Source organism: Ixodes scapularis, unplaced genomic scaffold, assembly GCF_016920785.2.
Source record: "Ixodes scapularis isolate PalLabHiFi unplaced genomic scaffold, ASM1692078v2 PGA_scaffold2__306_contigs__length_199485367, whole genome shotgun sequence".
NCBI classification, from domain to species: domain Eukaryota; kingdom Metazoa; phylum Arthropoda; class Arachnida; order Ixodida; family Ixodidae; genus Ixodes; species Ixodes scapularis.
In genome coordinates, this window is record NW_024609857.1 from 94,589,990 (window position 1) to 94,607,226 (window position 17,237).

Below are 17,237 nucleotides of genomic sequence, written 5' to 3' on the forward strand. Positions count from 1 at the left end.
GACTCCAGCCATTCTGGTATTGGCAGCATTGCCTCTTGTGACCTTGTGTGCCTGGGTAATCCCCACGGAGAACTCGCCACACTGGCCCAAAGTTTGTTTCCTTAGTGATGTGGAATGTCATGTTTGACTAGAAGATGCGCTTTGACCGTCAGCAATTTAGAGTTAGCGGGACTTTGAGACATCTTCGACTCCCGGACTCGGGTGTTCAAGATATTGAATGTTCATAAACTCGCCGGCATCTTCTCCGTTATTTGGCTTCTTAAATTGCCATTCGGTGGAAAGCTACCACAGCAATGCGACAGATGCTGTCGTTCTCCTACAGTAGGCGATTCATACGTTAAAACAAGTGTAATGCAGTTTGAGAGCACGCAGTAAACGTTGCAGCAGAAAAGATTTACTTCCCAGTTTGTAGAAATTCTGAGCTACATTTGAAACCTGTTTGTTCCCTTCGGGCAAGTGTCGCAACTCGGAAGCGGCTGCAACTGCTCTTTGTTGTCTCATTGCCAATGTCTGTCTTTGAATTGATTGCAGCCTTTTTCGATTTTCACATTTTCAGGGATTTTGCTTCCTGATACGCAGGCATGGTACCAAGCACTAGTGTTTCGGAAGAAGCGACCAATGGGCAAATAGAGGAGGAGGAGGAGGAGGAAGATGAAGAAGGAGGCATTCGTGAGTAGTTCTTTCATGTTGTCGAACAAAATGTAAAGGGTGCAAGTGGTGAAATAAGGCGAGACGAGAAGTACCCGAGGTTGAAGTTACTTAGGGGTGAACATAGGCAGATCGGCTATGTGTTTGTAATGTCCCCTGAGTGTTAGAAAACTTTTATTCGGTATATGAATGCTGCCAACATGGCCGCTCACTTCCTTCTCAGGTGTGCACTAAAGGGCACTTTTCAGCACGCATATTGGGCACCAACGGCCAGGCCAGCAAAATGTCTTCCATGGTTTTGCCAAAATTCTAAAATATTTCCTTTTAAGCACTGTACATTGTACTGATCCTATTTCTACGTCATCACCAACCAGCTCTCATGACGGGACAGGTAGTATACCCCTGTCAAACTTTTTCTCATTTCGTTTCTTTGGGAAAACAGCATAATAACCTAAAGCAAATTAGGGGTGCATGACAGAGGGGGAAACAGCACACCAGCATTCTCTGGTGTCATGGTGAATTTCTGAGGAAAACCAAAAAGGAATCCTTTTCGGACTTGATTTTTGTACTTATGCAGTGATGTGATTGCTGCGCCAATTGCGCCAAACTGCGCCAAGGGCCTAACCCTGCTACATCCTGCTACATTTTGCCAAATTATGGGTAATCTGCGCCAAGCCTGCGCCAAAGGACCAATTTAGGTCGCCTTTCAAAACCGAACCTAAACCGAGTACTGTAATTGAGCAGGCGTGTGTTATGTGGCACAAGCGGCCGCCTGACACAAAGTACCGTGAATCAATTGTCCACTCGGTCTTGCATGGTTTTTCCGGCGTTTCGCGCTCTCGTCTTGTGGGTCTCGTCTCTTTTTTTTTTTTTTTATATTTTCAGCGATAGACGTGGATGTGCGCAGACACTCTGACGCTAGCGTGCCGGGTACCAGCCATGCCGTCGTGCTGTGAAACGAAACCATGCTTTTGCACGGCAGGAGTTACTTCGTTAGCTGAAGCAACGGCAGTGGGAAAACTATATTTGGTCACTGCCTTTCAGTCACCGTGGTCGCGCGACGTCCAATGTTGCCGTCCCCACATCACTGCAGATATGGTACTTTCTAAACTGTAACGTAAGGACCGCCGCATGTTCATCAACGTTCCTGTTCTTGTTTAAATTATACGGTACTACAAAAATCCATCTTTAATTCAAAGACTGCTCTGTCAAAGTATTGATTATCGAGACTCTTCTCGGTGGGCCTTCTTTCGAGAGGGACCTCGGTACGTGAAAAATCTGCTGTGAAAGAAAGTTGGTGAAGGGAAGTGAGCTCAAGCAAAGAAGGCAGTGTCTGCACGCTGAACCTGCATAGCGCGCGTGTGTTTGTCTCGAGTTCAGTCGTTGCACAAAGTGCTCCAAGAATGTTTTGAGGCTGGCTCGCAATGTCTTGCATCAATGCACTCAGCTTCTTTATTTTTTGTGTGTTTAGCTTGTACCTTGTTTGCCGGCCTGGCAAGCACGCGCCACTGGACTGGTTTTGTCGTATGCTCGAAAGTTACATTTTGTGTACAATTTTGGGGATTAGTTAACGACGGAACTGAGGGTCATGGTTTCGGTTTCGATCGGACAGCCGTTGTCTGCGCTCGCGCGACAAAGCATGCCCAACAGCAAGCCTGCCGAAGTTTGCCTCACATGCATGCGAACATGATTGCGTGACTGAGGCACCAGCTGGGACGCTTGCGATTCATTGTTTTACGTTTGCTTACTTTTGACGAAAATCTGGCACGTCGGGAACCGGTGGCAAGCGGTTTTTCGAAATTGCTTGGCAGTGCCTACAGCACTGTACACTTGTGGGATGTCTGAGCAGTAAAAACAGAAGCAGCGAGTTCTATCACAACACGTCACATCAGAACACAACACAACACAAAGTGCCCTTCGTTTGTACAGCACTTAAAACAAATATATTTATTTTCCTAAGAATATCTGCTCCAAAATCCACTTTTACTGCTCCGAAACACTGTCTTGGCTGCTCCAAAAGCCGCTTTTGCTGCTCCAAAACACTGTTTTGCTTGCTCCGGAACGTGCGCCAAAATGGCTTAGGCCAATCACATCACTGACTTATGCGATGGTGGATTGAAATTGTACTCAGCCCATGAACACTAATACAGAAAATATATGCTGAAATTTAATCTGACAGTTAATATTGTCAGAGCAAATCACCTATACTAGAAACCATCAGGAAAGAAAAAAAAGAAAAGATGTATGCCAGTAGGAATGAATTTTCCAAAGGACCAAAGTGAGCTAATTTGTTAAATCAGTTTCTCAGAACAAGGACCCCGAGTTCCAGCTCTGGGAAATGGGCGAAAGCAAGAAGCCAGCACCTTGCTGGAAATGTGCGACCACTACACAGGACTACCCTGTCCTTCAGGGGGGGAAGTGAATGGTTTTACGAAATTTAACATTTGTCGGCATCCTGACAGGCATGCGTGGAGCTATCGCCCGTCCACGGAGGCGGGCATCTGCGGCTTTTCCACTTTCTTCCCCTCTTTTCTGCTTGTTTCTTTTTTAATCAGATGCGTCCACATAATGTAAAAAAAAAAAAACAAGATTTGCTTGATTGCCTTTAAACCCAATCGTGTTTCTGTTTTCTATCTGCCACATTTTTTTGGGTTTTGCCCGAATATGAGGATATGCTGAACCATGCGCCGGCTATCTTTGGGAAAGGTCGACATCTGTAGCGATATTGTAGCGTGCGTGTGTCCCAAAGTGACAGGAGCAGTGCACGATAGCAGCATCCTTACTCATGCCTGCTGCAGAGGATAGGTAGAGGTGTGGGGTCTGGTTTGGCACTTTACTTTTGACTAAATGGTATGTATCTATGCGTGTTATTGGGTTCAGTGTTGCGTATTCAAGTACTTACATGTGGTATTGTATTTTTATATCTTCATGTTAATTATTTCAATTCTGAAAGCTCGTTTCAAAATAAATTGAATTTGTATATTAAAGACTCAACATGGCTTTTCCAATTCAATCCCACATAATTCCCCCCCTCGCACGGCCGGTTTATTTCTTCGGGGAAAGGTGGCACCCCTAATTCCACCTTATAAAAGCCAAGTTCACATTAATGTTTTTCAAGTTCCTGATCCGCTTTGGGACTTCCCGCCAAATCTGTCATGACCAACGGTTTGGGGAACACGGCATGATGCGCTCGGGCTAACCGAATCGCGTGCCACGCGCTTTCACGCAGGCATCGGAGACATTTACGTGCCCCCTCCACCTCCCGCCTCGTGCACATTCGATCCAACGGGACCACGTCTGATGATCTCCAGGATCGAAAACCTCAACTTCAAATCCTACGCCGGAAAGAGGGTCATCGGGCCGTTTCACAAGGTGGGCCCGGCGGTGCCAAGATCGGGCGTCGTCTTCTGACGGGGGTTTACGAGATATTTTAATTATCGCCAGTGTGCAATTGCCCCGTTCGTTGCTGCGCGACAAAAGCACACTTTTTCCCGTCTAGAGTAGCGCTCTTGATGAGACTGGCACCATCTATTGGGCAGCCCTACAACACTCGCGATTTGAGTATATTTCATAATTTTTTGTGCACTTTCCTTTTACCATGGGCTTGATAAGTGTTTGGCGACGTTGTTAATGACCATTTTTTCTGAATGGTATGTACTATCGATCTCTCACATACTGCAAATCCTTCAGTCTAGTTAAATGCAGTTCTGGGGCTACCTCACCAATGGTGCTGGCGTGCTCTCTCTTCACGAGGCTACACGACGCGCTTGGTCGCAATTGAGCACAAGCGTGTGAACCAGCCTTAAAGGTTGACCAACGGGCAGAAAGGAGGAAGCTTACTCCTCGATTTTCTCCTCGCCGTTTTTCCCGCAACAGAAAATGAAGGAAAGAACCCTTCCGCTAAATGTTCCCGAAATTCATACTGAGTGAAATCCACGAAATTATTTGACCGGAAAAATAAAGTTGTTTACAGTACAACAAACGTTGAGGTCTCTGAGCCTTTATTCTAGGTTCTTATCGAAGAAAAGAATGTGGGATGATGGCCTAAAAGAATATACATGTCAGGAGGAGACTGCAGCGGAGCATCAGCGTAGCGTATCCAGCCGAGGTTGTCACAACAATGTTTGACCCTCTTCTAAAAGAAGTAAACACTAGAAATGAAGATCTTCTCTAACTGCCATGACCTCGAAAGCTCTGCTGTGCCTTTGGGACACCTCGGTATCCTCACGCAGACCATCAATAAGTAAAAAAATGGCGTACGGTGATATGCGAGTCGTCGTCATTTGTTGGTGGCATATCTGCGCTCTTGAACATACACTGTGCCGCCAAAACTTAGCCTAGCGCATAGTAAAAAATAAATATTTAAAAAATAACAACACACAACCAGCAGCTCAATGCCGCTGGTCCTATGTAAAGAAAAAAGGGAAATCTCCATTGACCCCTGAGCTGACAGTGCTAAGGGAGTTGCAGGATCGCCAAACCCCGCTCCCTGTGCGTGTGTATAAACAGAAGCGTAATCACGTGGCTAAAGATAGACATAGGGCTAGTACGACAAGAACGTAGCTTCCATTGTACTGTCAGCTTAAGAGTGAAAGGAGTATGGTGCTTCTTCGAAAAGAAACTCGTGAGCGCGTCACAGAATAGCTCGAACAGCAATCCTCGAATCCGAGTTGGGCGATAGCAACAGCCCCTTTCTGTGCTCATTTCCTGCCGGTGTGAATAATCCCTGTTCTTCGGGTTTCGAAGGTTATAAGGCGTTTAGCATGCAAGAAAGACGTAAAGAAGTGAGAAGAAACTTCAAGGGGGAAAAGGAGAGAAATCTTTTGCCGGGAAGAATTCATTTTTGCTCGTTGGGCTTTAAGATTTTAAGACTTACTTCTCCATGCAGAACTTTACAGCCATAGTGGGGCCCAATGGCAGCGGCAAGTCGAACGTCATCGACTCCTTGCTCTTTGTGTTCGGCTACCGGGCCCAGAAGATCCGCTCCAAGAAGGTTGGCGTGCTCATCCATAACAGCACCAACAACACCGACCTGGACAGCTGCAGCGTTCACGTCTACTTCCAGAAAATCATTGATACGGTGCGATTTATTATTCTATTTATTTCTTCATTTCAAACACCCTCGTCGCCCAGGGGCATTACCGAGGGGAGCAGGTTACGAGGCATTTTTGTTCTGCTGCCTTATGACCCGAGGGAATTTGGTTGTACTGCAGTCTCACGACACTTGCTATAAATGTCGCGGTGCTTGTACCTTAAAAGGACCGTGAAAAGATTTCAGGCTTTGGCTCCCAGAACTGATGTCACGTTTTGTCTACAGAGTGTGACACTGTTAGGACGAACGAGCAATTGTCGGGTTTCCTTGTTCTTGTTCCGAAAATTGAATTGCTGCCATTGAAACTGCTGGTGTGGTACAGCGTTTATTTAGTACTTCGACCTAATTGGCAAAATTTTGCCCGTGGCAAAACCTCGTTTCAACAAAAATGTAAAAAATAAAAAAAAAGGGTGTTCATGCCGCATTCGCTCCAACCGTGTCGCCGATAGTTTACCGTAATGTGACTTGTGCTCTTTTGAGGAAGCTGCCACTCGTCATTTTTTGTTCCAGGATGAGAACAACTATGAGGTGGTACCCAATTCTGAGTTTGTTGTTGGGAGAACCGCCCACCGAGACAACTCGTCCTACTACACCGTCAACGGCCGACGCTGCACCTTCAAGGAGGCCAACAGGGTGCTCCGCTCTTTCGGCATCGACTTGGACCACAACCGCTTCCTCATTCTTCAGGTGCTCACCTCCGGCTGGCTGGCCTATGCCTGTTTTTGTGTGGGATCATCGTCAGTTACGCCGGGAAGGGACGGCCGCACCGATTGCGCTATTTTGACACGTCCACAATTTTCTGCTCGCAGCGCCAAAAAGCGTGAAATCGACCAAAATTGCGCCACCACGCTTCGTGAAAAGATCACGGTGACTCTAGATTTAGCGGAAAGTGAAAGCTCAGTTGACAACCCTGGCTATTCCATCGCCAAAGGGTGCAAGCCACCGCCTCATTCCTTGGTTCAGCCATATTTGTCGATCTGATGGATTCAATGTATCGTACATCCTAGCCATTGTACCGTTACATTGTACATGTACATTGTATGATGCAACATAGCATGTAGCATTAATGTTCCCGAGTCGGGCCGCTTCATGTTTAGTCTAAGTTTGTTCCTAGAAATAAAATATCTTTCTGTGTGCAATTTCAGATATTTCAAAGTAATTCAATACTTTCCAACACTTGCAGTACAAAACTAGTTTGGTACAACTGGCTAAGATGATTTCTTAAAATGATGTCGCAATTACTCCTAGAATGCTCCACAATGCAATTTTTTTATACTTCAGTGCTCTAAAACGCAGGTTCTTCTGCTCCTAAGTTGCTCCAAAAATATAGGTTTTCTGCTCCTAAGCTGCTCCAAAGTGTGGACTTTTCTGCTCCAAAAATTGCTCCAAAACCAGTTTGGTCTGTCAAACCACTGAGCCGCCTCGGTGGCTCCGAGGCGAGAGCGCCGGCCTACGGATCCCCAGGTGGCGGGTTTGAATCCCGGCCATGGTGCCCGCAATCTGACGGAGTCTTATTGCGGAGAAGGCGCTGTGTAACCGAGCTTTCGGTTGCTCGTCAAAAGATCCCCAGGTGGTCGAAATTAATCCTCAGTCCTCAGCTGGGGCGTGCCAGATGCCCGTCGTTGGTTTGGCACATAAAACCCCCAAATTTGACTTTTGTCAAACCACTGGTTACGTTCCCAACTTCTGACTGAGCTGGAAACGCAAACAAATGTGTAGTTTTCAAATCTTCCAGGTTTTTGTTCCTGATAAGACTCTTAGCGTGTGAGAAAGACATAAGGAAGTGAGAAGGAACTTCGAGGGGGAAACGAAGGAAAGCTAACCTAAACTTATTTTTGACACAATATTCTATTTTTTCAAAAACACTGAAAGATAGCTCATTTTTAGTAATTGCAGGGCCCTGGCCAATGGTTAGCTTGGCAGAAATGGTGTTACTTAGCCATGAGCGCATATTGCTGACTGGGAAGGACAGTCTTCTTTGGTTCGTCTTCCGCGATTACAAGTTTGGCAGGTCACAAAATCTAAAATTTGAATTTTTTCCAACTTTTTTTGATCACGCATAGGTAGAAAGTTAGCTTTCTCCTCATTTTCACCCGATGTGCTTTCGATTTAAGGTGGGCTATCTCTCGGGATGTTACTGTATGTTAATTTCATTACAGTTTAGTCTGTCTAAGGTTAGGAACTGCAAGGCAAGCTCCTTCCACAAAGCCCTCCACTCTTTCCACTTTAGCAGAATGAAGGCTGGAGAGGAGGCAAGTGGAGATCAGCAAACCACCAATTGCAGAGAGTTTTGTGGAAGGGGCTTTTTGTCCCGCTATTCTAAATCTTTAACGGAGTATACGGCAAGCGATTGTTTCAAAATGCGTCTGAGGCGCATCGGAATGCAAGGAGTAGCACGCCAATCAGACAACACTGAGAAGGCGCAGAGAATGCGCGATGACGAGGCAGCCAAGTGGGCACCGTCATTGATTGAGGTTTGGGGGAAACCAAAGTATGTAGGCGTGTGTGGGGGGTGAACAAATGCACAAGGTGCGCAAGGAGCAGACAAACTTGTATGCCGTATAGTATCTTTAAGTTCAACCGTGCAACGTTTGCTGCCACGATAAGGTGAACACGCAGAAGCACTGACATCTTGCATGTGTAGCTTTGATAGCAAATGGTATTTTTCTCCACTATACTTGCCAGGAGTATGAGAAAATATCCAGAAAATGGGCTTCCTTCATAAGGCCCTTTTCCTAAAGATAATAATAGTTTGGTACCCTGTTTTTCATTCACTCTGACACGTGCAGCATATTTATTGAGAGATTTTCAAAGAGAACAACTTAGTAGTCTCTTTGCCATTATGAAAATGAATATCCAGCCTTAAGATTAGGGACACATGATTAGTGCTTCACTTTAGAATGAACCATGGTAATCAGATGTTGAATATGTATAGTACCCTGCTTCTTAAATTGTTTGACTGAATTGAATATAACTAGATATTGCCACGTCCATGGCCGAGAAGGAACACTTCTCTTTACCTCTAGAAGATTCGAGCTTTTAATTATGCCCAGTCAGTCTTGCTCTAGCTCACTCACAAACATTCTAGGTTGAATATTCGAAATAGTGAAGTAGGTAAAGAGCCCAATGTGTCCTTGCCGACTCATTCTCTCGCAGTCTCGCTCCAGCCAGCTGTTAGGAGGCTCATCTTTTTTTTATTTCTGGCACAAGTTCGCCGATTAAACCTTTATTTGCCGTTTACGCTTGTCGAGCCTTTTCCATCCGCTACAATATCTTGAGTGAAACTGGGCGAAATAAGGTTTTTTAAGGAGTCTTCCGTGGCTGTTGTCAATAACTCAAATCTGTATTAATTGATAGCTTTGTTTTTTCCCTAACACTTATGTATACTACTTATACTACTTTATATTTTCGTGTATCATTATTTTGAATATTGTGTATATTTATGTTGTTTATCTGCTGTTGTTGGGGAGACAGAGGCTTCTCCACAGCAACCAAAATAGAGTTGCTTCTTTCTCTGCCCCCCTTCTCCAAATATATAAAAACAAAGAATTTGAATTTAAAAACTACCGTTTCCAGGGTGAGGTGGAGCAGATTGCCTTGATGAAGCCTAAGGCTCAGACGGAGCACGACCAGGGCATGCTGGAGTTCCTGGAGGACATTGTGGGCAGCTCCCGCTACAAGGAGCCTATTGAGTTGCTCAGCCAGCGCATCGAGAAGCTCACCGAAGAGCGGGCCGACAAGGTCACCGACCGACTTTCTCTTATCTGGGTTCATTTAAAGTTGCATTGTATAAGAAGCTAAAGAAGCGTGCGTGCTGCACTTGCGGACGACTTTCTGTGGCTGTGCAGTCAAAGGTACAGGTGCGCGTGCGTGAGCGCCGAATAAACCTTCGTACGTGCACTCCTCTCATTTGAAAATGCGCAGGAAGTTGTCCACGGGTATAGGCTTTCGTTGTTTCAACTTTATTAGCGTGCCTACAATTGCAGGTCCTTGTTCAGGGACTATTGCCCACTAATCAAGATTGAGTGTGTAATACTGGAAACTGCTACAAAAAAGTTATTCAGTGCATAAAACTAAAACCACAAAACTAGCTAATGCCAAATGGACAGTCTGATTTCTAGTGAATACAGTGAATGGACACCCCCCTTTCCCTAAAAAAATGGTCTATAATGTTAGTTGGTCATAATAGCGAGCAAAAAATTATGCGACGATCACACGACGTGACGAGTTTAGACAGTAACAGCTGTGCTGCTTCTTCGACGACATGCCAATGACAATCGATTGGCATTGCACCAACTGTGCGTCATATGGTGATGTGATATTGAAACAATGCTCTGTTGATTTAGCATCGAGACGTTGTTAAATAAGTGATTTTAAGGTTGTGAAGGGGTTTCCCACTAAATTTAACGGGGAAACTGAATTAATGCATAGGTCACAAAACATCAATTTTTCCACTAAATTTAGTGGAAAACCTGATTTTGTCTGTAGGTCCTGTGACGTCGGATCACGTGGCAATAATTTTTCCACCAAATTTAGCGGCCAAACCTCTTGTTTATGCTCACGCCATCGAAAAACCGGTAAAGGGCTACTAACAGCTGTCCCTATAAAATGGAGGTGTTTGCCTAGTTCGGCTCGAAAATGTTGTTGCCATAGCAGGGTGTCCATATTAATGGGGTCTGCTTTTGATTAAGTTTCATATACACAGTTGCTCTAATGGGATTTATGCTATGAAGGTGCTCATTGTAAATTTTTGTTGGTGTAGTTAAACAGGGTGAAACTTGTGGAGAAGGACATGGAAGAACTTCAGGGCGACCGTGATGAAGCCATTGAGTTCCTCAAGATTGAGAATGAAATGACCCTCATTCAGAATCGGCTCGTCCAGCTGTACAGGTGCGTGTTTTTTATTGTGTGCAAGGTGGTGGTGGTGGGGGGGGCAGTCTTCATTTGCCAGCTGACAACTCTTCCAGACCAAAGGCCGTGAAGATCACAACAGTCTGTTACTAGACTTGGCACTTATATGTTCAATAAATAGTCAAGAGTGTGCCTTTACTACCAGAAGGGAATGTAGAGACAATTCTCTTATTTGCTTTTGTAAATCTGCTGTTTTGTAATGTTTGAATGACAACATTATGCTCCCTGTGTAAGTTTTATTGGAGAAATAAGCAGCTACTGGTCAATAGCCAGCATTGATTTGTGTCGTGACTAACTCTACATTGAAAAGCGTAAATAAAAAAAAGTGGTGCAAAAAAAAAAAAACACAAAAGAAAACGGAGGATTACCGTATTTACTTGAATATAGGTCAATGTCTTTATATTAAACTTGCCAAGAACAAAAAAAAAATAGTTTAAATATAGGTGGGTTGACCTTTTTTTTTTTTTTTTTTTTGAAGAACAGGGAAGTTAAAGCAAAAGAAAGAAACAAACCTTTATTTACAGCGCACTCGGCTAAATCACAGCGCGATGCCAAAAACTTAATGATCGTCAGAACTTTCGGACACGTCATTGTCATTGGAAGCTTCATCAGCTTCGAAGACATCCTCACAAATTCGCAACTATACCATGCTGACACCGTTGTAAAATGGTGTCAGCATGGTGTCAGCATGGCAACAAGAAACGAAAAAAGGCGGAGGCGGGTGAAGCGACGAAAGACAAAATACAAAGACGCGAGCAGCGCCGCGAGTCGTCGTGAGCAACGTGCGAGGTGCCGTGAGCAACAAAAAGCAAAAGTAACTTCCGTATTTTTTTATATTTTCTTTGAAGCGTGTCCGCGAGGGAAAGTGGGATAAAGGGAACGGGAGGGAGCAAGGTGCATGGCGCACCGCGTCCCTCCCCTTCCCCCCTTGCGTAGCGAGGAGAAAGCGTGAGCGCCACCTGCAGCTAAAGCATGGAACATGTGACCAGTAAAAGTGGGCGCTGTGCAGCACTCGCCGCTTGCTGCTAGATGCACCACAGGCGCACCGCGCGGCTTTATCTGTACCAACCAGACCCGAGCACCGTGCGGAAGTGAGATACGGATGCTGGCACTGGTTCCCGTGGATAGTGGCACGCGCTGACGCAAAGCACCCTTTTTCATCGCTCATGTGTCCCTTGCTTCATGGTACATTTACAGTACACCCGAGAAGAAATCCGCGGCAGCGATGAGCGGGTTGTGTTTACATCTATTTCCTTCGAGCGGCAGCCGAGGCACCGGTTGCGGCAGCTGTTCTCGTAACATTTGTCAAAATAATGAGAAGGCGCGAGAGTGCCCACTTTGGCTGTCCCTCCCGGGCGTTGCTGCTCCCCAGTCTCGCTGTTTTTAGCTCGACAACTAGGCGTGAGCTTCACATTGATGCTGCATCCCAAACAGAAAAAACAGCGTGAAGCTGATGGATGATTACGTAGACGAAGAAGAGCCCTGCTTGCAATGGAGGAAGTGGAGCAGCGAGCTTCGAAAAAGCAGCGTCGCCGTCGGCAGTGGTGGGTCTGCCCGTACTTACAGGACTGCGAAAGGACGGGACAAGCAAGCTGCCTCCTTTTTCGTCTTCGCTCGTATGACAAGGAGTACTACTGAGAGTCTTCGTTCCCAGCCATGCCAGCAACGCTGGATGCAGTGATGTGATCGCTGTGCCAATTGCCCCAAACTGCGCCAAGGGGCTAACCCTGCTACATCCTGCTACATTTTGCCAAAATATGGGTAATCTGCACCAAGCCTGCGCCAAAACACCAATTTCGGTTGCCTTTCAAAACCGAAACTAAACTGAGTACCGTAATTGAGCATGCGTGGGTTATCTGGCGCAAGCGGCCGCCTGACAGAAAGTACCCTGGATCAACTGTCGGCCCGGTCTTGCATGGGTTTCCCGCCGTCTCGCGTTCTCGTAGTGTCGTGGGTCTTGTCACGAGTCCTTTTTTAAATATTTTCAACGATAGACGCGGGTGTGTGTGGGCGCTCTGACGCTAGAATGTCGGGTACCAGCTATGCCGTCATGTTGTGAAACGAAACCACGTTTTTGCGCGGCAGGAGTTACTTTGTGAGCTGAAGCACTCGCTCCTAAAAGCAACGGCCGTGGGAAAACTATATTTGGTGCCTGCCTCCCAGTCACTGTGGTCGCGCGACGTCGGGTCTTGCCGTCCCCACATCGCTGCAGATATGGCGCTTTCTAAAATGAAACTAAGTACCGCCGCATGTTCATCAACATTCCTCTTCATATTTTAATCATACGTTGCTAAAAAAAATCCCTCTTTAACTCAAAGACTGTTTTATCGAAGTATTGATTACCTATAGTAAGTTACAGGTCAAGAAAGTAGCGGCAAATGCCCCTCAAAGGGATTCATATATCCCTCCGCCACCTTCTCATCCAATAGCGTCCCATCGTTTCCGTGACGCCGTGGCCAACGCGGGAGAGGGCTTTGACTTTCTGTGAATATTTGCTTTATCTTTCGACTTCTACTTAGCGTTGTGAAAGCCACGAGAGGGAGATTAGAATTTTCCCCCTTTGATGGAAACAAAAACGACTTTGGGGGGTTAGGTTTCCCCTCCGATGGATACAAAGGCCACTTTCAGAGGCTCGGTTCCCTTTTCGATGAATACAAGGGTCACTTTCTTAAAAAGTTGGGGTTGGAGACAACTTTTGATTCTTTTGATTTTAAGTAGTTGGAGACAAGTTAACTCTGTAGCCATTATCTATTCATTGAAGCGGAACAAGGGGCGTTTCCAGGGAACTATTCTTTCGACTGCGGATGGATTTGAAACGGGCGCATCACGCTTATGAGAGCTTCTCCTACCTTCTTGACTGTAGGTTTCTCTCAGTGGGCTTTTTTTCAAGAGGTACTCCGGTACATGAAAAATCTGCCACGAAAGAAAGTTGGTGAAGAGAAGTTAGCTAAAGCAAAGAAGGCAGTGTCTGCACGCTGAACCCGCACAGCGCGCTTGTTTGTCTCAAGTTCAGTCGTTGCACAAAGCGCTCCAAGAGCTTTTTGACTGTGGCTCGCAATGGCTTGCATCAATGCGCTCAGGTTTTCTTTTTTGTTTGTGTGTGTATGTGTGTGTGTGTTTAGCTTGTACTACCTTGTTTGCCGTCCGAGCAAGCACGCGTAGCTGGACTGTTTTTTGTCATATGCTCGACAGTTACATTTTGTATACAATTTTTGGAATCAGTTGGCGACGGAGCGGAGTGGCATAGTTTCGGTTTTGATCGAACAGCCGTTGTCTCCGCTCGCGCGATGAAGCGCACGCAATTGCAAGCCTACCGAACTTGCCCTCACGTGCATGCGAACATGATTGCACGACAAAGGCACCAGCCTGGACGCTTGCAATGCATTGTATTATGTTTGCTTACTTTTGACGAAAGTCTAACACGTCAGGAACCAGTGAAACGGTGGCAAGCAGTTTTTCGGAATCGCTCGGCAATGCCTACAGCACTCTACACTTGTGGGATGTCTCAGCAGTAAAAACACAAGCAGCGAGTTCCATCACAACACGTCACATCAGAACATAACACTATACAAAGTGCCCTTTGTTTGTACAGCACTTAAAACAAATATTTTTTTTTAAATATATGCTCCAAAAGCCACTTTTGTTGCTTCGAAACTCTGTCTTGGCTGCTCAAAAAGCCACTTTTGCTGCTCCAAAACACTGTTTTTGTTGCTCCAAAGGCCACATTTGCTGCTCCAAAACACTGTTTTGGCTTCTCCGTAACGAGCTCCAAAATGACTTGGGCCAATCACATCACTGTGGAAGTCTTCGACGCCGTTGATGCCATTGGGAAAAACAAACAGGAAGAATGCGCACTCGTGGCATAGGCTGCATTGTACTGCGCAAGGATGTCACTTCTGGTCAGCCAAACGCCACGTTCGGCGGCAGAAATAGGTCCTGAACGTATGCGGCTCGCCGCCGCATTTTCCGCCCAGCGTTCCACCCCAGCGGCAAAAGCTGAGTGGATTCGCTCGCAGATCCACAAGTGTAAATGACCATAAGGCGCAAAACCCAACGCCCGAGGGATGCGCGCAAGCGGCGGCCACGGCAGGCGGGCCGCCGGCTGCTGCTGTTTCAGTTGTTTTCGTGCACCAAAAGCTTTCTGAAACAAGGAGTGGCGCTGCTCTGCGGCAACGCCGGTTCGGTGACTCGAAAGCTCCATGCCCTCGGTTGGGGTTGCAAAATTTGGTCACGGATGTAGGTCGAAATTCTTTGGTCACGATTATGGGCCGACCATTAATTCTTCTCAACATTACCAAAAATAAAAAAAAGGTAGACTTGTATTTGAATAAATACAGTATACCCCGTTCACCCTTAAGCTGAGACTACGGTCAAAGCTATGCGCCCGCCGGACCAACCAACCGCCTCCCTCTTATTAGCTGACCCGGCTCTCCATGCATGGGTATGGCTGGGAGCGTGATGAAGTGGCGAAAGAGAGGTGTACGACTGGTCCACTGAGGACGTAGCTTCCACCACAGTCTCAGGTTAGGGGCGATTGGAGTATAGAAGGAGCACACAAGCACAGCGCTGGCTGGCAACTGAAATTTCACTCCTTTGTTCTCGACTTGATACTGGTACTGAATAAATTTGTATGTGCATACACAGAGAAGTGGGCAAGGACAAGCACAGTAGTGTTACTTGCACTTCCTGTTCCTGCCAGTTGCCAAGCAGTGCTTTGTTGTTTTTTTTACTTAAGTTTTGGCAAATTTACGAGCCCAACTCCACGCCCTGTTTCTACAGTGACTTAAATTCAATGGGGTAGTGCCGAAACCCATCACAAGCTTGTAATACCTTATATTTATATTCCTTATATTTACCTTATATTTATATTCTCGTTTTGTTACATTCAATTTGATGTCAAATGCTGACTGGTAGACCTTCGACTCATAAGCTGGTATACTGCTTTTTTTTAGTGTAAACATTGCTTTCTCTCTCTCAAGCGAGTCAAACTGGTCAGTGGAAACCGTGCTAGACATCTGTGTTCAGTAGGCGAGCAGTGCAAATTTTCTTTCTTATAATTCTCTGAAACATTCAGGCTAAGTTTTCTAATTTTGGTTGGATGGCAACGCTACGTAGCAGTGTACCAGCATCCGATCGAAATTACGGCGTGCTTCATCACTAGAGCAATGTCATGGCTTGAATCCCGGAGCAGCAATCTTGGTCTCATTGGTGTTTGAGAGTTGCCAATTTTGATAGTCGCCGATTTGCCTCGGAATTGGTTCAACAGATTGATAGACACATCTGAACTACTTTAAAGGTAGGAAAGAATGCTCACTTAAAATTAAGAAACAAATGTTTAAAAACATGGGGTGGGCTATCTTTGGAAATGCCACAGCAAAATTTTATCAAAATTGATGATAAACGCCCTGGCAACGGCTACAAACCACGGGATGCGGGAACTGATACCGCAGATAGCGGACACCGCAAATTCACGTTTCACGATGCGATAAACATGCGGAAGTTCGCTACAAACTCCTATGTCACGGGAAAGAATACCGCAGGTTGCGAACGCAGCAGGTTCACATTTTACCGTGCGAAGGACCCGCGGAAACCCGCCAAAAACTCTCATCTCATGGGAGCGAATACTGACAATCGCGGACGCAGCAGGTTCAAGTTTTATGGCGCAATAATCACTCGGGAACCTGCTATGAACTTGCCTGTCACAAGAACTGATATTGTGTGCGCAGATTGTGGACAAAAACACAGGAATCCGCTATAAACTCTTATGTTACGCCATTACGGGAACAAATATCGCAGATCGCAAACACAGCAGAATCGTGTTTCACAATGCCATAACACCCGGGACCAACTCACGTAAAATTGAGATCGCACGCATAGATCGTGGACAAAAACACGGGAATCCGTTACAGACTTTATGTCACGGAAATGGATACTGCAGATTGCGGACGCAGCATATTCGCATTTTCCACTGCAACATGCACGCGGGAACAACTCGCATGATACAAGAGCCGACGTCGTGCATGCAGATCACGGACAAAAATGTGGGAACCTGCTATGAACTCGCTTGTTAGACGTGTAGGTACAGCAAATTGCGCAGTTAAAGGATTCACGTGACATTTAATGGGAATCGGGGGGGGGGGGGGGGCAATGTTTTGTAATTTCTATGTTACAGATATTTTGCCACAAAAACAGGATGGGCAATCTTTTGGGGAGGGTGTTCTCTCGGAACTTTTCATTAGCAACGCAAATTACGTGTTGCAAGATTTTTTTTTTTTCTTCTTTTTTTTTGCAGAGTTGTTTAGTTCTGAAGTTTGGTCCTAAAGGCCGAGAGGCTGGCAACGCTGAAAATGCGGCGTCAGATACTTTGGGCGCAGTACAACTGGTTCCTGAAGCGTTACAAGAAGTTTGTTGGTGCGAAATGAACGCTGGGTATTCCATAAATGTTTGTCTAGTTTCAGATGCTCAAAAAACTGCCGGAGTTAAGGGGCAACTCCTGTCGAAAGTGAAACCACAATAAATAACTGGTATGGCTTTAGTGGCACGAAATATGATCACAGCCGAAATATTGCATCAAAGTAAAGCCGCA

The 17,237-nt window shown here is 45.8% G+C and overlaps 1 protein-coding gene across 1 annotated transcript in view; it reads left to right on the forward strand.

Annotated features, from left to right (window-relative positions):
- The window catches only part of LOC120838262 (structural maintenance of chromosomes protein 4), a 68,580-nt gene that overhangs the window by 254 nt on the left and 51,089 nt on the right, over positions 1-17,237 (forward strand). The window contains exons 2-7 of the mRNA XM_040208097.2: positions 580-669; positions 3,878-4,020; positions 5,537-5,728; positions 6,251-6,427; positions 9,317-9,481; positions 10,503-10,630. Coding sequence (XP_040064031.1) covers positions 582-669; positions 3,878-4,020; positions 5,537-5,728; positions 6,251-6,427; positions 9,317-9,481; positions 10,503-10,630 — 893 coding nt within the window. The 5' untranslated portion in view covers positions 580-581. The remainder of the gene's footprint in view (positions 1-579; positions 670-3,877; positions 4,021-5,536; positions 5,729-6,250; positions 6,428-9,316; positions 9,482-10,502; positions 10,631-17,237) is intronic.